At 51.1% G+C, this 20,836-nt stretch overlaps 1 protein-coding gene across 1 annotated transcript in view; it reads right to left on the bottom strand.

The window, feature by feature from the left end:
* COL4A2 (collagen type IV alpha 2 chain) overlaps positions 1-20,836 on the bottom strand; it is a 197,639-nt gene that overhangs the window by 9,451 nt on the left and 167,352 nt on the right. Inside the window, exons 31-43 of the mRNA XM_007960882.3 lie at positions 20,315-20,485; positions 19,150-19,293; positions 16,555-16,677; positions 16,060-16,241; positions 12,839-12,902; positions 12,562-12,636; positions 11,017-11,124; positions 10,180-10,287; positions 9,220-9,291; positions 7,178-7,303; positions 1,958-2,074; positions 468-629; positions 290-388 (exon numbers count right to left, since the gene is read on the bottom strand). Coding sequence (XP_007959073.3) covers positions 290-388; positions 468-629; positions 1,958-2,074; positions 7,178-7,303; positions 9,220-9,291; positions 10,180-10,287; positions 11,017-11,124; positions 12,562-12,636; positions 12,839-12,902; positions 16,060-16,241; positions 16,555-16,677; positions 19,150-19,293; positions 20,315-20,485 — 1,551 coding nt within the window. The remainder of the gene's footprint in view (positions 1-289; positions 389-467; positions 630-1,957; positions 2,075-7,177; positions 7,304-9,219; positions 9,292-10,179; positions 10,288-11,016; positions 11,125-12,561; positions 12,637-12,838; positions 12,903-16,059; positions 16,242-16,554; positions 16,678-19,149; positions 19,294-20,314; positions 20,486-20,836) is intronic.

The following is a 20,836-nucleotide window of genomic DNA, read 5'->3' as shown; positions in this document are numbered from 1 at the left end:
TCACCCGGGGAGGCCCTTTTGGAGCTTCTGGACAATTGTGCTTTCTAGAGATGAGCCAGACACAAATGGGCCTGAGCCGTGACTCAGCGCCTGCCGTTTGAATATTAAACTTTCCATTCCCCAAGGCCCTGTGACAACATCCGCGTCGCAGCCTTGGTTTCCTCCCTGCTCTTTACAACATGTGACCCATGCCAGAGAGGATCCTGGCCGTTTGACCTTCAGGATGTCCCCAAGCCTGGAGAGGCTGGGCTGAGCCACTAGCTCTGTAGGTATGCAGAAGGTCACTTACCAGGGAATCCTGGGTCTCCCTTGGGTCCCTTGGGGCCTCTGTCGCCCACTGTGCCGGCGGGTCCAGTGTTCCCCATAAAGCCTTGTTCACCCCTGGGCCCTGCAACACAAACAAGACGTTAGAGACACGGAAGTCTGTGGGGATGGGGCTCCTCTCACTGTGGCCAGGGCACTGTTACCTTTTTCTCCCGGGAGACCGAACACACCAGGCCTGCCCTGGGGCCCGGAGTCCCCGGCCCATCCTTTGGTCCCTGGGGTTCCTGGGGCTCCTGGGTTCCCTGTGTCACCTTTGCTTCCAGGAAGAGCAGCAGACCCCGGTGGCCCTGGCGGGCCCCGATAACCTGTTGGCATTAGGGACAAGAAAAGAAGGTTTAAACAAGGCCCCTGGGGGCAGTCAGGTGCACAGTCACCCATTCAGGGGACAGTCTCTGACAAGTTTGTGGCATGGAATGACTTTGTCTTTGTTTTTAAAAAATTGTCGTAAAATACATATAACATAAAAGTTACCATTTCAATCATTTTTAGGTGCACTGCTCAGTGGCATTAAATATATTCACCTTCACCACCATCTCCAGAACTTTCTCATCCTAAACTGAAATCTGTCCCCGTTATACACTCACTCCCCATGTCCCTCTCCCCCCAACCCTCAGCAACAACCATTCTGCTTTCTGTTTCTATGAATCTGATGACTTCAGGGGCCTCATATGTGTGGGATCACAGGATCCGACCTTTTGTGACTGGCTTCTTTCACTCAGCAGAATGCCCTCAAGGGTCATCTAGGTGGCAGCGGGTGATGAGAGTTCCTTCTTTTTAAGACTGAATAAAGGCCAGGCATGGTGGCTCACACCTGTCATCCCAGCACTTTGGAAGGCCGAGGTGAGAGGATCGCTTGAGGTCAAGAGTTTGAGACCAGCCTGGCCAACATGGTGAAACCCTGTCTCTACTAAAAATACAAAAACCAGCCGGGTGTGGTGGTGGGCACCTATAATCCCAGCTGCTTGGGAGGCTGAGGCAGGAGATTTCCTTGAACCCAGGAGGCGGAGATTGCAGCAAGCTGAGATCGTGCCACTGCACTCCAGCCTGGGCAACAGAGCAAGACTGTCTCAAAAAAACAACAACAAAAAAAGAAAACAACCAAACAGGAAAGACGAACTCCTCTTGCGCTGGGTGCGTACTGACTGCATTTTGCTTCTTAATTCCTCCGTCGATGGACACTGGGGTTACTTTCAGCACTTGGAGCTTGTGAACAGTGCTGCTGTGAACCCTGACGCACAAATGCTTGTTTGACGGGTGACGTCATCTTTACGCCATCTCTTTCCAATATTCAGCTCGTTTGTGATTAGGAAATGCAAATTAAATTTAGTATTTGTCTAAACACAATACAGTGAGGAAGAAGAAAGCCGTTCATATTGCACATTTCTGAGTCCCCTCCAGTTTGAATATCTGCTATTACAGCAAGTAAATGACATGGCCTGTGTCTCGGCTTCCCGGGGACCAGGTCGTACAGGTGATGCGAACAACACCGGAGGACCATGATGGCCCCTGCCCCTTTGACCGGAGTCTGGGCACGGTGTGGAAATGAACGTCTGTTCTCCCACTAGACTAAGTGGGCCATTGCCGGCTCCTGCCCCTAGAGATGTCGAAGCACAGATGCATAAGTCCTGCTTACCTTTCAGGCCAAATATCCCTGGCGCCCCTTTGTCACCAGGTGCCCCAGAGATGTTGGAAGGGGGTGTGATGCCGGGGAACCCCTGAAGTCCTGGACTCCCAGGTGGGCCTCGTTCCCCTTAGGATGAAAACAGAAGACATCATTTTCAGCATTAGCACCCAACTTTTCAAATCTACTGTTTTCCCTCCACACCATCACCTGCGGTGGACCAGAGCCTAGTGAGTGAGACAGTGATGGGAGGCGCCCTCAGGCCAAGGATCATCTCATGATAGGGCTGGGGAGGCTCTCAGGGTGGGGTTTGGGAGGCAGGGGCTGTGAACCCCTCCCCCAACTCCAGCCTTTCTTCTGTGAGGAGCCCTCCACTGGGATGCTTCTGCCTGTGCTCCACTTCCCCAAGGCACTGCCCGATCATGCTAAGATGGAGCCTCAGCCCCAGGCGTGGCACAGCCGCTCAGACTCTGATCCTGGTACACGTGGACAGTGGTCAGCACACGTGATGGACGGAAGGTTGAAAAATTGCTGCAAATGAGGCTTGCAATTGACATCAGTATGGTCAACCCTCCCTGTGGCTGTCCTCCAGTGCCTTGGATCCCAGCTTGGACAAAGTGGGTCCTCATTATTCACAGATTCTGTATTTCCCAACTTGTCTGCTCACTAAAACTCACTTGGAATTCCTCCCCCCCCCAAATAAACACTGGCATTCACAGCTATACACAGAGGCAAAGTGAGTCCCAGCTGAGGTCCAGCAAGGTGACACTCCTGCCTTCTTGCTGCAGCTCACACGGTACACACATGTCCTTGTCTTGGTCTCTGTAGTGCCCTGTTTTCCACATTTCGTGCTTTATGCTGGTGATTTTGCTGTTTCAGATGCCCCCCATGCATTGTGTTGAAGTGCAGCCTGGTGTTGGTAAGTGCAAGAAGGCTGTGAAGTCCCTTATGGAGAAACACATATGTAAGAGAAGCTGCGTTCAGGCACGAGTGAGAGTGCGTGTTGAGTGTTCATGCATCAGCAATCCACACTAAACGAGGTGCCGTTACACAGAAAGCCAGGTTACATATTGATCATTGATAAACATCTTGTGAGCAGAGGCTTGCAGGAACCTAGCCTTGTATTTCCCCTAGGAGCAATGGTTCAGTATTCACAAAGTCAGGGTTCTTGGTGACTTCAGAACATAACTACGGTGAATAATGAGAACCAACAGTTTTTGGGTCAAAGATTGGAGCTCTTTGGCACTAGTAGGGGAGTAAGAGGGAAATGGCCACATAAGGAAATCTGTGGAAATTCCACTCCTTCCTGTGCTGTCAGCCAACAAGACACTAATGGAGCTTTATGTGCTGTAAGGCAGTGGTGGGTAGAAATCAGTGTGGACCTGAGTCTGGGCGGATTAAGTCTACTTTCTCTCCTAACCACCTGCAGTCTTTTGTTTTTCCTGAAGGGCTGGGGACCAACATTAGTATTAGAACCCTGCAAAATGTCCGAATGTCCAAGTGGGCAAGGAGGGCATCATTTCTGCTCCGCAGGAGAGTGAGCTGGGCCAAACAGTGCAAATCTATAAACATGAGAAAACTACGCAGCAACAGTGGTTTTCTGTTTCCCCTCTGGCTTTACGACTAATCTATACCCATCAGTAGCAGGAAGAGATTTTCCCTTTGGAAGATCCCGGTATCCATTATCCATCCCAGGGGAAAGGATTCCATTCATGCGTGCTTCCAAGTAGGACAAAACAAACAGCAGGAGAAATATTGAGAGAGGTGAGGTTTGTCTCACAAATCACAGACAACACGCAAGTGGGTTCATTAGCCCTGAGGGCATGAGTGAGCCACCATCTGTGGTTTGATATAAAATGACACCAATTGAACTGCTTCTAGCTATTGTCACAAACTCCCCGAAACAGATGGTGAGTGTCAGTAAATAATGGCAGACTCCTGAGTTAGATGATCCAGTGCAATCCCCAGACTGGCAGATTCCCACGAAAACACAATTAACTTAACTGCAGTGATGAGGACTCTGTTAATGAGAACATTTAGCAAACATGAGTCAGTTTGCTGGAATCTAGATGGAAACCACCAAGATTTCTCAGTAGCCCCCACGGATCGTCCTAAGTACTAACATAAAAAAGTCTCACTAGGCCGGGCGCGGTGGCTCAAGCCTGTAATCCCAGCACTTTGGGAGGCCGAGACGGGCGGATCACGAGGTCAGGAGATCGAGACCATCCTGGCTAACACGGTGAAACCCCGTCTCTACTAAAAATACAAAAAACTAGCCGGGCGAGGTGGCGGGCGCCTGTAGTCCCAGCTACTCCGGAGGCTGAGGCAGGAGAATGGCATAAACCCGGGAGGCGGAGCTTGCAGTGAGCTGAGATCCGGCCACTGCAGTCCAGCCCGGGATACAGAGCAAGACTCCGTCTCAAAAAAAAAAAAAAAAAAAAAAAAAAAAAAAAAAAAAAAAAAAAGTCTCACTAACAGGGGTTCCATGAAGGGCCATGTTACGTGACTCACGGCCAAATCAGGAACTGATGCTTGAATGTCAGTTGCAGACATAGGTGAGGTTGCAAATTCTAGCTTCCCCCTCTGCCATGACTATAAGTTTCCTGAGGCCTCCCCAGCCATGCAGAACTGTGAGTCAAGGAAACCTCTTTCCTTTACAAATTACCCAGTCTCTGGTATTTCTTCACAGCAGTGTGAGAATGAACTAACACAAGTGAGATGCAACTCATGCAAAGGAAGATAATGGATTCAAATTATTCCCATATTTCCAGGTCCCTGGGATGGAATGCAGGGAGCGCCACAGGAGGTCACATAGAGTTTTGATAAATGGGTCCCACACAGATCAAATGTGTAATAAGGCCATCAATGTTACCTTAGGGGTGTTCCGAGCTACACATAACTCTCCACTGATGTCAGAAAATTATCTTACAATTTCACAATATTCTTCTCCAACAAGTATTTGTTGAGCACTCACTCAGGGACAAGCATTTTGCTGAGGTATAAGTGGAAAATAAATGAGGTAAATTTCTGCCCTTGGGGATGGAAATCTTAATTTTTTTTGTGGTCAAGTACAGGGCCTGAACATCATGCTGTGTGAATCAAACTTTAAAAATGCATGGTCATGCGAAATGCTAGCAGCTGTGCTCTGTGACCCCCCTCTATGGGCCACTGTGTGTACCCTGTCGAAATCCCATCTCAGTTTCCTCCGCCCCTCCTTGTGCCGGATCTCCTCTCTACATCTCCTGGCCAAGTCTTCCCCATTGCTGAGTTCCCAGATGGCTTTCAGGTGACAGACTGGTAAAGTGATCATCATGACACTCTGAAAACAATGCTGTTTCGAGGCCTTTAAAAATAGCAGACATTTATTGCTGGCCTCCTGTGTGCAAGAGCTTTACCTGTAGTATCTCATTGTATCCTCCCAATACTCACAAGCGCATTTTTATTCTCATGTTACAGACAACGCCAGAGACATTCAATACCATGGCCAAGGTCACATGGTGAAAAATATGGCGCATGTGAGATGCAGAACAAGAACCCAACAGGTGTCTGATTTAAAGGTCATGGGCATGGTCAACTCTACTGTTGGGCTCCTGGGAGGCTTATGCTGGTGGACTGACCCTAGATCGTCACCCTTGACTGAGGCTGTGCTGGTGGACTGACCTAGATCCTCAGTCCTGAGTGGAGGTTGTGCTGGTGGACTGACCCTAGACCCTCAACCTTGGTTGAAGCTGTGCTGGTGTACTGACCTAGATCCTCACCCCTGACTGAGGCTGTGCTGGTGGAGTCACCTTAGATCCTCACTCCTGGGTGGAGCTTCTGCTGGTGTGCTGACCCTAGATCCTCATCCCTAGCAGAGGTTATGCTGGTGGACTGTCCTAGATCCTTACCCCTGACTGAGGCTGTGCTGATGGACTGTCCTAGATCCTTACCACTGACTGAGGCTGTGCTGATGGACTGACCTTAGATTCTCACTCCTGAGTGGAGCTTGTGCTAGTGCGCTGACCCTAGATCCTCACCCCTGACTGAGGCTGTGCTGGTGGACTGACCCTAGATCCTCAACTCTGACTGAGGTTGTGTTGGTGGACTGACCCTAGATCCCCATCCCTGGCTGAGGCTGTGCTGGTGGACTGACCCTAGATCCTCATCCCTGACTGAGGCTGTGCTGGTGTACTGTCCTGGATCCTCACCCTGACTAGGGCTCTGGCAGCACCACGCAGCCTCCCAGGATAGTCTCGCTCCTGTTGGCAGCACCCCTCCTTTTTCTCCTATCTTCAGATCAGTGCTGTGCAGCTCTGAGGCTAGGGGATTCCGGAGTTTGTAGCTCTTGATGAGGGCAGGCAGCAGATCCTGGAGAGTCCGATGTGATCTGCAAGCCTTGAGATATCCCTACACCCCAGAAAAGTCAGGGTTGCTGGCCTCCTTAGTTCTGACTTCCTTTCCCGTGGGTGTCTGGTTCTAGCTTCATGGGGAGTTGGCACTAGAAAAACTCAGGCTTTTGTGCAGGAAAGCCAGAGTTTTTGTTCCCACCATGGAGCCCAGGGTGCCCAGACTGTCTGTCCAGGTGTGCTGCCCGGCTCCCATACCTGAGCCAGGAGATGCACCTGGTCGGGCTGGTGAGGTGGGTGGGGTGGGGGAGAGGCCCACTGATCTCAGAAACAGACTCTGGGGCTGTGAGCTCATGCACAACGAGACCACAACACCCTTAGCACACTGGCTCCCAGGAAGGTCCTGGTTTCTGTTTTTATCTAGGAATGTTTCTCACTGCCATTTAGACTTGAGCCCACCTTGACTGGTGAGCAGGGAGGCTATGGGGTGGGAAGACAGGTTTCTGGTTATTTCCTACCCAAGTATGGTTCAGCATGGCTCTGCTAGGAGGTTTAATGCATTTATTTATTCCCACATTCACGACCCAGAGTGCTTGTTATGGCAAGGCCTGTGCCAGTGCCCCGGGCACACGGAGGGATCTGACGGGGTCTCTAGGCCAGGGAGCTTATCAGTGACTCCTCGCGATGGGTGGTCAGTGCTGCACTAACACAGACAGGAAAAAATAAATTGCCTAACAAACTAAGACTAGCTGACAGGTTCTGCAACAGGTAGTCCTCCCCAGAAAAACCAGCTCTTTCCTGCACTTCTGAGCAGCCTCTCCCACCCCATTGACACTCCATGGCCCCACCTCTGGGTGGGTTCTGGTTATGGGGACGGCAATGTTGGCTTTGGAATGTGTGGCCTCACCTGGAGCTCCTTGCTCTCCTTTCTGTCCTGGGACTCCCACAGGGCCTGGAAGGGTGTTGGCGTCTCCTGGGTCACCTCTGTCCCCAGGAGGGCCTGGGAAGCCTGGGTCTCCGTGGATGTCGGCACCTGTGGAAGAGTTATAACAGCAGCTGAGGTCGGTGTTTCCAACCATACAGCTGACTTTCCTAAGTGAAAGAACAGCTCGGGGTGCCTCGAAAGCCGAGAAACAGAGGCAGCCACGGTGATTTCAGCTTGCATTACAGTATATGGCCTCCAGGTCGCCGGAGCTGGGATTTGGAAGGGATCTTACAGAGATCACAGTGCAAGCCCTTGGCTTTATGGATAAGAGGATTGAGGCCCATCAGAGGGTCCAAATTCACAGAAACAGTGGGTCAAGGCGCTGGGAACCCTCCTGGGCCTCTTGGCTCCTGGGGGCTGCTCTTCAGGCTATGCTTAATTATGTTTTCAAAGTAAACACTGTCTAAAGTCTTCCCCGTTCTCATAACAGGTGTTCATCGCCATCGTGGCAGGAAACAGCAAGACAACTTGACAAGGATCTCCCGCCACTTGCCCATTGGAACTGGAATGGAGTGTTAATGACGCAGGAGTGCGTGAATTTACATGTCATATACACACATACAAATTCACCTGTAGACAGAGCGATATTTGGTTATATGAAACGTCTACAAAGAGCACATTCTAAAAGCAGCTTTAGGATTATGGGTGCTTTTTTCCCTCTTAAATGTGTTAATTTTTGAATGTGTTTAAATGTGTTAATTTTTTTCTCCACTGAACATAAATAATTTGTATACATTGAAAACAAGGTTATCTTTTGAAAAAAAGACACAATCAATAATAAAATGATTCCCCACTTAGTGCCTGATGTCCTTCAAATGTTATTTTATTAGTCCTATAATAGATTACAAAATTAAATGAAAAGAGAAGGACATTAAGATTTAGGGTGAAAATAGCTGAATTTAAAATAAAAGTTTTAGCTGCCAAGCCTTCCTGTACTATTGCTATGTCAGCTTCTTGGGGAGGACAGGTTAAAGGGAGGCCTTCTGTGGGAAAGCCTGATGATCCTTGTGATGAATAAATGGACATCCAGCTGCTGTTATTATATCCTGGAAGGGCTCAGGATGGAAACCTTACTCTGCCATTGGTTGTTGGAAATAATGAGGCTTTATATACCCTTCAGGGAAAAAAATATGCTACAATAGTTTATAAAATAAGCCAGAAAATGCTATGAAAGGTGTCAGTTTCTTTTTCCTGTGGAATAAGAAGTCCTTGGTTCGCCATCGCTATGGAATGATGGTGTCATTCTCCCCAGCCCCAAAGTTCATAAGTGGAAGCCCTAACTCCAGTGTGATGGCATTTGAAGGGGGGGCCTTTGGGAGGTAATTAGGGTTACGCCAGGTCATGAGGGTGGGGCCCCAAGATGGGGTTACTGCCCTTATAAGAAGTGACAGGGGAGAGCGGGTGCTCTCTCCTGTGACAACACAGCGAGCAGCCAGGACGCGGCCCTCCCAGAACCCGACCACGCGGGCATGCGGATCCCAGCCTCCAGCCTCCGGCCTCCGGCCTCCAGAACTGGGAGGAAACCCATTTCGGTTGTTTTTGGCTCCCAGCCTGTGGGTGCCCACAGACTCAGCGCTATCACTGTCTCCAGCATCAGAACTGCCCAGGGGTAGGTGGAGACGGCTGGCTTTCTTATGCCAATGAAATGAAAGATCACAGACACACACTGGGCAGAGTGAATACTCTGGACACCTGAGGGGTGCAGCTGCGTCCCACCCTCCACACAGTGCTGCTGGAAAAGCAAGGATTCTATTTCTCTTTCTGTCTAAAAGCCTGATGGGTCCATTCAACACAGCAACTGGCGTGAGAAACCAATTCTTAGGGATCACATCTTAGCAGCGTACAGGACCACGGGGCCCGGACCCGCCTCTCAGGGCCCCTCACATAGCACTTCAGGAAGCCCACCCAGCTCTCCGAGACCCTCCCTTCCCTGAAGTCTGGAGGGCAGACTCAGCACAGAGTACCTGGGGATCCTGGAAAGCCTTTGGTGCCTGGCAAGCCGTGTAAGCCGCGGATCCCACGGAGTCCCGGAAAACCTGTGAGGGTGTCACTCATTGTTATTTCACGTGTGGGATGGCACAGGGGATTCTGGGTGGGAGAAACCCTCAAGATAACTCAGATGTGTTCTGCTGGTTCTGAAACTGTCACCTGGTACTGTCACCCATACAATCCTGCTAAAGCCCCACAAATAGGAAGCAGCTAAGCCACACACTCAACTTACACGACATGTAAACTAACTACTCTTATGTTACCTAGGAAAACCACTGAACTGGGACACTGTCTTCATAGAATCTTTTTAACAGACTCACTAGGCCAGAAGGGGCCTGGGGAGGGATGACATGTTCCATACCTCTTCTTGACACCTGGCCACTGTTGTATGTTTGGTTTGTAAAAGCTGCTTGGAACAAATAGCCCGGTGTCATTTCCATTCCCTCTGGATTTCTGAGGGTAAGTATTTCTAAAGCAGGACACAGCAAACGGGTGGCAATTCCTTCTGTGACGTGGGCAGTAAGCATGGCAGGGTGGCCCATCTCGGGGTTGCAAGGGGGCTGTAAGGGGGCCCCGGGGTGGCCTGTGCAGCACAGTGGGACACTGAGGCTACTCCTGCACCCTGATCTCACTGTGCATCCCTGTGTGGCGATGACAAGTGGACCCTGAAGCCTCTCTGGGCGGCTTTCATTCATCCTTCTGGGAGGTGAAGCCCTGGGCAGATTTATGTGTCTGGCTTGATTCCCAGTCGCTGGGGGCACCAGTATACCCTGTGCTGCTATGTTGGTGTGGACCACCACAAGCCACAGCAAACCTGCCTTTGCTCTCATATGGGCTTTCGAAGTCGCCCTGAGAGAGGCTGGCCTGCTCAGTGGTGCCTCCTGCACAGCCCACGACTCTGGGTCTGGGTGACTGTGTGTTTTGCATGGCCTTACCTGGTAAGCCTGGAGTTCCCGGCCAGCCATCATCTCCTTTGCTACCAGGCAGTCCAATCCGCCCCGGCTGTCCCTGCGACCCTGGAGGCCCAGTTAGCCCTGGAAAGCCTGGGAGTGAACACAGCATTAAGTCTGAGCACACAGGACACCTTGGGCACTGCCTGGTGAGGTCCTGGCAGAAGGGGCAGCTGCTCTGGGAGGGGCTGAGGGCCGGAAGGGCTGCAGTGCCAGTTGGAGGAGAGATTAGACCTGTCCCTCAAGCTGGGGATGCAGGTGGTCTTAGACTCCACAAACAAATTCAGCAGGATTTGCTCAGCCTTGCCAGAGAGAAAATAGCATGTAGTTTTCATTCTCGCCCTATTATCCAAATAGATGTCTGGAGAGGACCCCGAGGCAGAGCCTGCAGAGATGAGCCTCTTGGCGTTCCCCGGTGCTGAGTAAACACAGCCAGGAGCAGCAGCAACACCGTGGGAACCCAGCCCACTGTCCGCTCTCCTTCTCTAACCGAGGATGTTCTTAGGGGGTTCTGCATATTCAACGTAAGCAAAGGGATCCCTTACAAACTGTCAGCTTCTGTACGATAAACAGAGGCTCGGCCGAAAAGGCACTTCTCATTCACCCCCATGCCTCTCCCCAGTTCTCAGGTCTCCCCCCAGCCCAGGCGGTTGTTTCTCCCCATGCCATCAGCCCTGAGGAAGGCTCCTAAGCGGGCAGCAGGCATGAGTGAGGTTCCAGGGTTGGATGTGATCGGAGGAAATTGACAACATTGGCCGCCTTTGTTCTGGGGTCTCCGGAGGGCCCGCCTGAGGAAGGCTGTGTGGCTGCGGGAGATTTTACCTGTTTGTCCTTTAAGCCCAGGAGGGCCTTGGACTCCAGTCACGCCTGTTATCCCAGGGAAGCCGATGTCACCTTCTGTTCCCTTCTCTCCAAAGAATCCCTTCAGACCTGCAACCACAGACATGCTGTTGGAACAGACACCGCACCGCTGTGGGCTCCAGGGAACCCCAGCTCTAGTATGTACAGAACCGCCCTGCTGCTCCTCCAGGAATGGAGAGAGGCATCTAACCGTGCTCCTTCCTCAGCTGATTTTTAACCTAGTTCCTCCCTCTGAGCCTGCACTAGCCAGCCTTCAAGGCAGCACCCATGCACCCCTCACTGTCTTAGGGAAAACAGGACACCCCCAGGGACGATGGGCACAGCTGGCCCCACCCTTCCACTGTGGGACCGCAGCTCTGAGATACTGTCTCCTGGTGATGGACACAGGGGAGGCTCTACTCTAAAGCCTTTCTGGCCCCAGAGCCTAACAAAACCCACAATGTTCAAAGGGTAACACCAAAAATAATTCTTGGGTGGGGGTAGCGTCTCTTCCCTGACACATTTTCAGTTGAACAAGTGAAGGCATCGTTAGAGACACATGGTAATGATGGTCCACGTTTCTGTCCTTATAAACCAAACGGCCAGAGCGATGGCCTAGGGTGGGAGACGCAGCCAGCCAAGCGTCGGATGGTGCAGCAGCACAGAGCTCCCCTGTCACTCAGGAGGAAGCCACTGGGAGCCCAGGTCACAGATAACAAAGGAGCCCAGAAGGGCTGGTAAACAGGGGTGCCTATTTCCCAGCGGCAGTTCTCTGATCCTGTGCTCAACCGAACACGTCTTTGCCTTCCAGAGCAATTTCTAGATAAAGAACTAGCTCAGCAGTCTCCCCACTGGTCAACCCTGGACAGACTCCTTTTCTCCCACCAGGGCCAGCCCTGCAAACACCTGGGGCTCCAGCAACTTGAGCAGTGTGGGGTCCCCCCAAAAGAAAATCCCCAGAAGGAAGAAAACTATCACAGGCCCCTTGAGACGTCACTGCAGGCAGGAATTTAGGAGTGGAACCTCAGTGATGCGCAGAAGGGAAGGGAGGCACTGTGCCGTCCCAGCCCCTCCCAGCTTGCTCGGGCTGGTCAGCTGCCTCCGTATCTCTCTTAAGCGATGGCCTGACTCCCACTCCCCCTTTCCTGGACCCTTCGCTGTTTCTGAGAAGCTCGGCTCAGCGACCACCTGCTGCACACCCTCAGGTGTTCTGGGAGCCAGGGTGCTAGTTGGCTTTTCACCAGTTACACTTCATGGGCTGCAGTGACTCTCATTCACCGAGTGTCCATTCTGGCTATTTTCAGTATCAACGAGAGAGACACAGAGAGAGAAAGACATCTTGATTTTGCCTTCAGATTTAACTTAATTAAAACTGACAGTCTTTCCTGCACATTGGGCTTGAAGACCTCATTCCCTATCAAGTGCTTTCCGGTTATTACCAAATTTGATCTGTTTGGCAAGTCAGGCTCCTAGACAAAGGCTCAGGGCTGTTGTTGAAGATGAAGACATAGAAAATAACTCGTGTACCTGGTATTCCAGCGGTGCCCTGCTCCCCCTTCAGGCCTGGTCTTCCTGGTAAATTTATAGTGTCCCCGATGTCACCTGTTAAATGCAAAAAAGATGGCTAAGAACAGGACTTTCCACCGGGACGCTGTGCGTTTTGCAACTTCTATTTTGTTGTATTCTTAACAAGAATAATTTGCTTTAAAATACCTAACAGCACTTGCAGGTCTGATACTGGCTCACGTGCTCAGAGAGCTCTGAATCGTGGACTCCCTGTTTTCACTGGACGGGCAACACTCACCGAAATCACCGGTCGGGCCGATCTCGCCATACAGGCCTGCTCTCCCGGGGGCGCCTTTGTCACCCTAAGGACAGACACGAACCATCTTAGAAGGCTGTTAGTGAAGTCAGCTGTCACTCTGAAGTTAGCTCACTTGTTTAACTACCCAGTATGCTAACAACCATACTCAAGGTGTGTGATCTTGTTATTTTGCAGAAAACTTGAGTTTTTCAGTGTGTATCACAGGTGGTTTGCTTAGCTGTTCTTTTTGTTTGTTTGTTTATTTATTTATTTGAGACAGGATCTCACTCTGTCACCCAGGCTGGAGTGTAGAAGCACAGTCACAGCTCAGTGCTGCCTCGATTTCCTGGACTCAAGCCATCCTTCCGTCTCAGCCTCCTGTGCAGCTGGGATTACAGGTGTGAGCCACCAAGCCTGACTAATATTTTTAAAATTTTTAGTAGAGATGGGGTCTTGCTATGTTGCCCAGGCTGGGCTTGAACTCCTGGGTTCAAGTGATTCTCCCTCCTCTGCCTTCCAAAATGCTAGGATTACAGGACTGAGCCACTGTGCCTGGCCTTGCTGTTCTTATGGAACTGTGAAGTGATCAAATGAAACAAGCTTGGCAACTGCATCATAATTAAGAGCCCAGGTCTCGATCACGACGGTGTGGTGATGTCAGCAGCGGCGGTGACTCTGACCACATCCTCGCTCTACCATGCTTTCCTGTGCACACATGGTGGACCCCATCTCAACGGTGTATTCACGCCTCATGAAAACCCTGCCAGGTAGGCACCGTTACTTCCCAGCGACAGGCAAGGGAACTGAAGCACAGACAGGTTTTGTTTAAGGTCACTCGGCCAGCAAGCGGCAGAACTGGGATTTCCATTTGGGCAGCCAGATTGCAGAACTTGCTCCCTAGATTATAACAGCAACATGAGGCTGTGCGCTTCCATCTGTGCACAGAGGGAGACTTCTCCAGAAGGACGTAGGTGGCTGGTGAGGAGGTTGGGAAGATGCCTGGGGTGCTTGGTGGCTTCCTGGAAGCCCTAGTTTTCCCAGGTGGCGTCCTCTCCAGAGGGAGTGTGAGAATTCTGGTCTGCCTTGGTGCCACTGAGACTTCAGTACTACAGCATCAATGCCCAAGCATGGCCTAACATGAGTCGCTGCAGTATTAATATAGCCAGGCTGGGCACGGTGGCGCAAGCCTAGAATCCTAGCACTTTGGGAGGCCGAGGCAGGTGGACTGCCTGAGGTCAGGAGTTCAAGACCAGCCTGGCCAACATGGTGAAACCCTGTCTCTATTAAAAATACAAAATTAGCTGGGCGTGGTGGTGCACGCCTGTAATCCCAGCTACTCGGGAGGCTGTGGCAGGAGAATCGCTTGAACCAGGAGGCGGTGGTTGCAGTGAGCCGAGATCATGCCATTGCACTCCAGTCTGGGTGACAGAGTGAGACTCTGTCAAAAAAAAAAAAAGGCTCCTTTGTTGGAGGAAGGGGGAGGGTATCCACAGGTACCTTTGTTTAGATAATGCTCTATTTTTCTTTCTCAAAGTTTACTTTTCTGAGGCATAACTTAAATACAGTAATGTCCACTCATCTTAAATGCACAGCTCAGCTGCATTTGAACTCATGTGTCACTGAAAGACAAGAACACTGTCAGCACTCTATGATAAACCCACCTAAAGCGGCCATGCTCCCAATACCCCATCAAAGAGCCTTGTCAGTTCTTGAACTGCACATCAATGAAACTGAATCATGTGTCCTTTGCTGTTTCTGGTTTATTTTGTTCAACATAAAGTTTGGAAATGAAGTTAGGTTGTTGGATTTTACCAAGAATTCTCATTTATTGTTGTGTATGGAGATCAAATGCACAGATAATGCTGTGTCTGGTCAGAATATACCATGTTCATTTATTCTTTTCCCTGTTGGTGGACATTTGGGCTGTTTTCTAGTTTCGAGCTGTTATGAATAAAGGTCCTTTGGACGTTGTTGTAGGTGTCTTTGGTAGACACAGGCATCTTTCTTTTTTCTTTTTTTTGAGATGGAGCCTTGCTTTGTCAGCCAAGCTGGAGTGCAATGGCGCAATCTCGGCTCACTGCAACCTCCGCTTCCTGGGTTCCAGCGATTCTTCTGCCTCGGCCTCCCTAGTAGCTGGGATTATGAGTGTGCACCACCAAACCCAGCTAATTTTTTGTATTTTTGGTAGAGACAGGGTTTCACCATGTTGGCCAGGCTAGTCTCGATCTCCTGACCTCAAGTGATCTGCCTGCATTGGCCTCCCAAAGTGCTGGGATTATAGGCAAGAGCCACCACACCTGGCTGGCATCTTTCTTTTCTAAAGTGACCTGAATAGCACACACAGACTGTCTAGAAGATCCTCTCAGCTGCAGATTTTGGGAGTGAGTGGAGGAAGACCCCTGAAGAATTCTGTGCACCAAGGTGGGCCAGATATACAGGCAGGCCCTGGCCTGCCACTAAGGGTTCACACCAAGGGGCCCAGACCTTCTGATCTGCTCCAAATGTGCCCATCCCCCTGAGAAGGCCAGCCGCGGGCTGGGGACTGTGAGAGTACACTATCCTTGCATGAAAGAGGCTAGAAATGGAATTCTAGGAAATGCAATCTATGGGGGGCCACGCTGCGCTATGTTATATACACTGTTTATGCAGCACTCAAGAAAACTGCAAGGTAGCTACTACCTTCATTCTGCAGCTGAGGGAGAAGGTGTGGAGAAGAGAGCCCTGCCCAGGGTCAGGGCCATCACTGTTACCATCACAACAGCGTGTCTGGCCCACGTCAAGTGCTCAACAGACATCTGCTGAACAAAGGCTGAGTGGATGGCGGCCCGGATGGGAAGCCAGGCTGCCCGGCCCCAGGTCTACGCTGTGATTCAGCCACGGGCTCTCAGGCCTGGTGTCACTGATGTGCTCAATTTCAGAGCTCCGATCCCTGAAAATTCAAGTTTTCTTCTCTCAAGGACCCCATAAAATGCAGACAACATGCTTCACCCAGTGCAAGCCCACAGAAGGGGCCACGGCAGCTGGGTGGCCTCACACCACATCCGCACAGTGTCCCCGTGCAGCAGCTCCTTATAGGGCTGCGTGGACCGCGCCAAGCCTGAAGCTGCCCTGAACCTGCCACTGACACTTTCACCCTACAAATGCCAGACCAAAGCATGTTGGTTAACAAGCAGAGGGGAGAGGAGCTCACAGAACAAGGGGAGTAAAACATGCCCACTCACCCGGCTTCCTATGAATCCTGGGAATCCTGTAATTCCAGGGGGGCCAGCCACCCCAGGGAATCCTGGCAAACCAGGGATGCCCGGGGCTCCGATGTCTCCCTTGACTCCTTTGATGTGGCCGGGCCTCCCAGGCAGCCCAGGGATTCCTGACAGTCCTGGGATGCCTGGCATTCCTTGGATACCTGCAGGAAGACCCTGGTGTGTAACACTCTGGTGAGGACGCAGCACCTGCCCTCCCGAAGTTTTCAATGTTGCAGCCTGGATGCATTTTGCTATCCTAAGTGCTGCAAATCTTAAGATGGAAAAGCGAGGTTACTCAGGCATCAGAGAACCACCCTGCATGGGCTGTGGACAAACGGGGTGGCCAGAGACGAAAAGCACGAAGAAAGCCAGGTGTAGGGCACGGGCGTCTCTGGGGACGGAGAGCAGCAGGAGCTGGGGCCGGCTGGGGCAGCCGGGACTAGGGGACCCCTGGCTGCAGGTCAGAAGACTCACCTTTTGCGCCCAGGTATCCTTTCAGTCCCATAGGCCCTTCGTCTCCTTTCTCTCCTTTAATGTCTTTCATTCCTGGCAGGATGATGGGAGGTGGTCCTGGGGGCCCAGGGTCCCCTCGGCTGCCTGGAAGGGAACAGAGTGCTGTCATTTTCTGGGGGCTCCAGACCACGCAAGAGAACACAGGTGAAGACCTGGTCCCTGAGGCACGGGGGCTGCACATCTCCCCCAAGCGGGGAAGCCTCGGAGAGAGACCAAGGGCTCCGGAGAAGCCTCTCCTGTGTCCATCGGAGTAGCCGGAGTTGGGGGTGGCTCCAGGGTCCTGGGCCTGGGGCCGGAGTCACACACAGCACCACAGTGGGTGGATGTGCCTGCCAGCGACGCAGAGGGAGTGGTCAAAGCCAGTGCGGCTTCCAGAGGATGTTTTGTGAGAGGCTCATCTTGTCATGTGTGCTCTGATGGGACTGTGATGGACCTCGGTCACAAGTAGGAAGGCCCATGAGGAGGGTGCCAGCTCCGTGCCCTCCTGTAGGCCCCTTCACAGGGAGGAGAAGCATGGAAGGGACGTCTTGGGGGCGTTCTGAGGAGCTGAGGAATTCCAGGAGGGGAGGGGCCCAGAGCTGCAGGCGGGGCAGGAAACTGTGCTAGTTCAGGCTGGGGATGCCCCGGAATCCATCCTCATTGGAGGAGTGAGTGAAATCTGGCTGAGTGAAAATAACTGAGTTTCATTCCCTAAGCATTTACTGTGTATTCAGTACTTGGCTAGAGGCTGATGGAATCAAAACCATAAATTGGTCCTGACCCCACAGAGCATGCCCACCAGTGGAGGGACAGACACCCCGCGGTTAACTTCACCCTAAGGAGGCTCGAGGAAATGATTACAGTGGAGCTGAAAACTACTTAATCTTAAAATGCCATTTTTTTTTGCGTGAAATAGCCTGAAATCTCTGTTAACATGAAGACTATTTGAAAACGCCAAGTGTGAGTAAAAATCTTAACAAAAATGAGCACCCAAGATTGCAATTTTTATTTTGCTGAAAATTTGTAAAAGCTGTCACTCTGGAGAGTAATTAAGATTTTCTAAAACAGCTTATTGGGCCGGGCGCGGTGGCTCACGCCTGTAATCCCAGCACTTTGGGAGGCCGAGGTGGGTAGATCATGAGGTCAGGAGATCGAGACCATCCTGGCTAACACAGTGAAACCCCATCTCTACTAAAAATACAAAAAATTAGCCAGGCGTGGCGGCAGGTGCCTGAAGTCCCAGCTACTCGGGAGGCTGAGCCAGGAGAATGGCGTGAACCCGGGAGGTGGAGCTTGCAGTGAGCCGAGATCGCGCCACTCACTCCAGCCTGGGTGACAGAGCAAGACTCCGTCTCAAAAAAAAAACAAAAAACAAAAACCAGTTTATTGATGTATAATTTATACGCCCTACAACTCACTCCAGTAAAGAGAACAATTACATAACTACAGTGTATTCACAGAACTGTGCGCGAGCAGCACTATCTAACTTGAGAATACTTTATCCCAGAAAATGAAACCCTGGAACCACTGACAGCCATTCCCTAATTCTCCCCTAACTCCTCAGCTTTAGGAAACTGCGAACCTACTTTTCATTTCTGTAAATTTGCTTACTGTGGACATCCCACACACACGCGGTCAGACGACACGTGGTGCAGTGTTCTCAAGGCCTGCCCACGCGCCATGTCTGAGAGCCCCATCCTTCTGCAGCACTGCATGTGCCCCTGCACAGCTCTGCCGTATTGTACTCATCCATTCATCAGTCGATGCATTTTCAGGCTGTTTCCGATTATGGCTGCTATAAAGGATGCTGCCATGAGCATTTGTGTCCCCATTTTTGTCTGTCCCTATGTTTTCAATGATCTTCATCTAGGAGTAGAACTTCTGGGTAACTCTATGTTTAGTTTTATAATTAACTGCCAAACTGTTTTGCACACTGACCGCAGCGTTTTACACTCCTGCCGGCAGCCTATGAAGGTTCCCATTTCTCCACCTCCTCACCAACACTCACTCTCAGTCATCAAGTTTTTAGAGACCACTGTGATTATTTCAGAACAAAAGCATCTGAACAGAAGTCATGAAAATGTGACTTGTAATAAACTCAATGAACGAGGGGCCTGACCTGGGGGGTCTTGAGATGCCTGTCCGTGTGGGGGTTGAACCCACCTCATGTGTGGCCTGCGTTCTCTCTGGCACTGTGTTACATGCTTCTACTTGGAAAGCTGTGTCCTCCTGTGCCGGATGGCACTCCCTTCTCTTGGAACTCATCTGTTCCCTGCTTTTCACCGGCCCCCCTTTATGTTTACCACAATATACTCATGGTGGAATATGTTTTCATGACATATATGGTTCTTAGCGATGCCATCATTTTGGTTCTCAAGAGTTTCCTTTGGTTAGGATTATTCCCTTATCACATGGTCAGTGTGTTGAGGCAGAGATAAAGCCCTTGAGTTTTTGTGAGTTCATTTTGTTTGTTTCATCTAGCTTAGGGCTCCTGGATGCATGGGTTTTCAAAAATTCATTCTGGGCAATGTCACGCCACCACGAAAGGGTTAGGAGGATGTTAAGAGAGGGACATACCTTTAAAACCTGGCTCACCAGCCAGACCCTTCAGACCGGGTATTCCGAAAAATCCAGCCTCGCCTTTGCTCCCTGGAAACCCGGGTCTCCCTTTGAGTCCAGGCATGCCTTGGAAACCATCCATCCCAGGTGAGCCTCTCTCTCCTTCAGAGGAAAAGAGAAAAGTGCTGGGTTAGACATGAATAAAATGCATGGGACATTTCAATCTCACATCTCTGTAACGTTTCGGCAATGTGACTCAAGTAAGAAGATTCTGAACCTAAAACAGGGATTTCCAGGGACACCATCTTCTGAGCAACCCCTCTCCGTTGATCTCTGCTATTCACAGACAGTATATTCCAGAGTCAGCCGGTCTTCAGACCAGACACGGGCAACAAGCAAACACACAAAGGTCAGGCAGGAAGACTAGGAGGGAAATCTGAAGGTGATGCAGGTCCACTGGCCCACAGGCCCATCAAGACAAAGGCAGAGGGGCGCGCTGGAAAGGAAGGCAGCAGCAACACTGCACCTGGCACGGAAACGTGACACAGGACCATGGAAAGACAGACCCATGTCTCCAGCAACGTAAGGACAGACCAAGGTGTCTCCAGCAACCGAAAGATAGACCCATATGTCTCCAGTAATGGAAAGACCAACCCACGTGTCTCCAGCAACGGAAGGACAGAACATTGTCTCCAGCAACGGAAGGACAGAACTGTGTGTCTCTAGCAATATTCACGGCTGGAGGGCTCTGCTTCTAGACTGGCCTGCTTGTGCTGAAATAAACCTATCCCTGTAACCAACTACTTTGCTTTGCTTTGGTTTCAAATTCACCAAATAACCTCTGGATCTGAATCCAGGCTCCTGAGTGGACCTCTCCACATATCTCCCTGTGTGTGGTCATATTTACAGTAAGATAATGCTTCCCAGGCAAGAGCAGTTTGTCTTGGCAAATTCATAAACTGGCTTTGTCAGGCACATTGGTCCCACCAGCGTCTAAGCAGCATTAACCAGCCGTCCCGAGGCTGCTGTCTCCTGGGTCAGGAGAGTCCTAAGACCTCCAATCTACAGACGTGTGAGGCCAGCCCCGCGGCCCACAGAGGTGCCCAGCAGAGCTGTCTCAGGTCAGAGTTTATCAGACCCAACCTCCCCGCAAAGTGATCCCTGGTCACAGTCACACAATTACCTTTTAGCCCGGGGGTCCCAGGCATTCCATCAATTCCTTTAAATCCAGGGCTTCCTGGATGGCCTCTCTCCCCCGCCAAGCCAGCATCTCCTCTGTCACCAGAAAGACCTTTCATGCCCACAGGGCCAGGAGCGCCTATGTCCCCAGGGTCCCCTCTATCTCCAGGCAGACCTGTCGGGAAGAGGAGCAAATCAAAGAGGGTGGACACACACACACACAGAGGAAATCTCTCTTCTGCTTTTACAGCAGAAAGAACATCATCTTACTTGTGAGTGTTCGGTAAGAAAAGCTTCTTGGAAGGAAAGTGTAAAGCCGCCACGTTGGGGTGAGTTTCCAAAGTGTGGCCTGAGCGGGACCCTGGGGCTGGCTTTTCAGGAGAGGTCTTTATCTGGAGGTTGAGGCTGTGCTGGGGGGTGCCAGCCAACATGGCTTTCCCGCTGCAGCCTTCAGAAGCCAAGGGACGAAGCTGTTTGGATGCTGATGTGAGTGGGGGGCCCTGGTCACTGGGGCTAGTCAAGAGCT

This window comes from Chlorocebus sabaeus, chromosome 3 (assembly GCF_047675955.1).
Source record: "Chlorocebus sabaeus isolate Y175 chromosome 3, mChlSab1.0.hap1, whole genome shotgun sequence".
Classification (NCBI taxonomy): domain Eukaryota; kingdom Metazoa; phylum Chordata; class Mammalia; order Primates; family Cercopithecidae; genus Chlorocebus; species Chlorocebus sabaeus.
The sequence above is the reverse complement of the archived record's forward strand: the minus strand, read 5'-3'. Positions and strand labels throughout refer to the sequence as shown.